The sequence below is a fragment of the Crocuta crocuta genome, unplaced genomic scaffold (genome assembly GCF_008692635.1).
Source record: "Crocuta crocuta isolate KB4526 unplaced genomic scaffold, BGI_CrCroc_1.0 scaffold344, whole genome shotgun sequence".
Taxonomy (NCBI): domain Eukaryota; kingdom Metazoa; phylum Chordata; class Mammalia; order Carnivora; family Hyaenidae; genus Crocuta; species Crocuta crocuta.
The window spans coordinates 717485-720113 of record NW_027533081.1 but is presented as its reverse complement, the minus strand read 5'-3'; the positions used below and the strand labels follow the sequence as shown (position 1 = coordinate 720113).

At 48.5% G+C, this 2629-nt stretch overlaps 1 protein-coding gene across 2 annotated transcripts in view; it reads right to left on the bottom strand.

The window, feature by feature from the left end:
• The window catches only part of TMEM191C (transmembrane protein 191C), a 2800-nt gene extending 2496 nt beyond the window's left edge, over window positions 1-304 (bottom strand). For both annotated transcript variants that reach the window (XM_077745859.1, XM_077745861.1), the window contains exon 1: window positions 110-304. In XM_077745859.1, the coding sequence (XP_077601985.1) occupies window positions 110-264 (155 nt within the window). In that variant the 5' untranslated portion in view covers window positions 265-304. The remainder of the gene's footprint in view (window positions 1-109) is intronic.
• Window positions 305-2629: the final 2325 nt, after the last annotated feature.

Below are 2629 nucleotides of genomic sequence, written 5' to 3'. Positions count from 1 at the left end.
CGGGCCCGGGCGGGGAGGCCAGCCGCTCTGCCCAGGCCTGGGTGCCACCACCCGTAGTAACGACCCTCGCGCGCCCGCCTCGGCCCGATGAGCCCCGCCCCCGGCGCACCTGCGCTCGCGCTCCCGCAGGTCCTGCAAGCGCCCGGTGAGGCTCTCGCTCTCGGCCTCAAGCCCCCGCACTAGTTCCTCCAGCTCCTGCTTCCGCAGCCGCCCGTCGCGGTTGTCCTTCTGCAGCTGCAGCAGCAGGTCTTGCGTCTCGGCCATGGCTCCGGGGGCTCTGCCCCGCCGCCGCCGCCGCCGCCGCCGCCGCTCTCCTAGGGAATCCGACTCGCGGCCGGCGTCACAATGGGAGTCAGGGGGCCCCCGAGCGCAGCGCCCCCCGCCCCCAGCCGCCGCAGACGTGGGCCAGGCAGGTTCGCGCTCGTCCCTCACCCAAGAAACGTTACTCAAGAGCCAAGATCGGATTAGTAAGCTTAATAAAATACTAACACCTAATGCACAAAAATGGAGGCAACATTGGTTCCCCAGTGTTGAAGATGGAACTTGCAAACTGATCCGTTTTTCCTGTGGAAAGACTTCGAAATATATATCAGGATCCATACATATGTCCAGATCTTTTGACTCAATTATTCCACTCCTGAAAATTTGTATGGAGAAGAATTTAAAAAGCAAAATAAAACGCTAGGCATTAAACGGTTCGTTAAAGTGTTCACAGTAATCACAAAAAGGAAGCTTGTAATCATTACAGTGATCTGTTTAAATATTAGGTGGCATGATAGAGATATATCGTCTAGTGAAAAAATGATTTAGGATTTATGCTAAAATAACTGGGATCACAAGGTAAATGAGGAAGATCTTTAATGGAAGAAGGAGAAAGGCAAGCTATTTTATTGTTTAGCGAGACAGGAGGTAAACTTGTCCTTTTAAATATCTGCCTTTATTTGCTAATTGCAATTATGAACTTGGATGCCAAAATCCTAAGTAAATGATTAACTAAACAAATCTACAGGAGTACATTTAAAAAGATACTTGGAAACCAAGTAGAGGTTATTCCAGGAACTGTCCCCAAATCAGAAAGCCCATGTCACTCACCACTTGGACAGAGGAAGAATAAAACATACAGCCTATTGATAATTTTAAAAGCTCTTTTGAAAGAGGGATACAAAAAGACTCCCTAAGCTGGTGAAGACTACTTAGTAAAAACAGGGTTCGTGGGTTCAAGCCCCGCATCGGGATCTGTGCTGGCAGCTCAGAGCCTGGAGGCTATTTCAGATTCTGTATCTCCCTCTCTCTCTGACCTTCCTCTGCTCATGCTGTCTCTCTCTCTCTCTCAAAATAAATAAAAAAAGAGAGAAAGAGACCAGAAGCATGGCCCTGCTGTAAAGGGCTAACATCATGTAAGAAGTCCTATAACAAAGCAAGCAAAACAATTAGCAAAGTCTTAAGACTATGCAGATATAGTTGACTGCCAACCCTTAAGCTACTCACCTCCAGACTTGTACTCGCCAGTACAAGTACTTTAGAGTGCTCCTTTTCAAGGTTCTTGTTCTGGGGCACCAGGCCCATCCTTTCCTAGCCCTAGGCGTAAGGCAGGACTGGTCTAAACCAACCGTGGTTGTCTTCTTCTCTTTTGTAGGATTCTGTCTCCCAAACTCAAGGGGAATTTGGGCGGTTCTGGGAGGTTTGGCTCACCAAAAAACGAGACAGAGGAGGGATATTCTATTTGTTGCCTGTTGATGTTGTCTGCATGTGATGCCTGGATCTGCTGCAGCTACCTTACAACCATGAGGAGCCTAAAAAAGCAACTCAGTCTGGTCTATCTTGGGTGTCTCATAGATTGCCCCTCACCTTTCATGGGCTAGAACTAGGGCGCCTGCTCATTTCTAAGGCAACCACCAGCAAATGGAAATGGAACGAAGACAAAGGTATAGGTCAAGGGGGATGTTGGGGAAGCATCCCCATGAACATGTGACAAATGGTGCTGGGAAGGCTAGATCATGATTAGAGAAATAAAAACTTCCATTTTACATTCTATATAAAAAGTAACCTTAGAAGGCTCAGAGACCTGACTTTGCATAGATGTTTAACTAAGACTTTGGTTCAGAGAAAGATGTGTATTTATTTTTGAGAGAGAATGAGCGAGGGAGGGGCAGAGAGAGAGGGAGAGAGAGGATCCAAAGCAGACTCCACGAAGACAGCAGAGAGCCTGACTGGGGCTCAAACCCATCAACTTCAAGATCATGACCTGAGCCAAGCAGAAGTCGGATGCTTAGCTGACTGGGCCACTCAGGCACCCCTGGGACAAGACGTCTTAAGCAGGACATAGCAAACAGAACCTGTGGAGGGAAAAGTGATGGAGTTGGTTATATCAAATTTAGCGATTTCTGCTTTATCAAAAGACACCTTGGTAGGGTCTCTTGGCTGGCTAAGTCGGTGGAGCATGTAACTCTTGATCTTAGGATGGTAGGTTTGTTCAAGTCCCACACTGGGTGTAGAGATTACTTAAAGATAAAATCTTAAGGGGTGCCTGGGTGGCTTAGTCGGTTAAGCGTCCGACTTTCGCTTGGGTCATGATCTCGCGGTTCGTGGGTTCGAGCCCCGCGTCGGGCTCTGTGCTGACTGCCAGCTC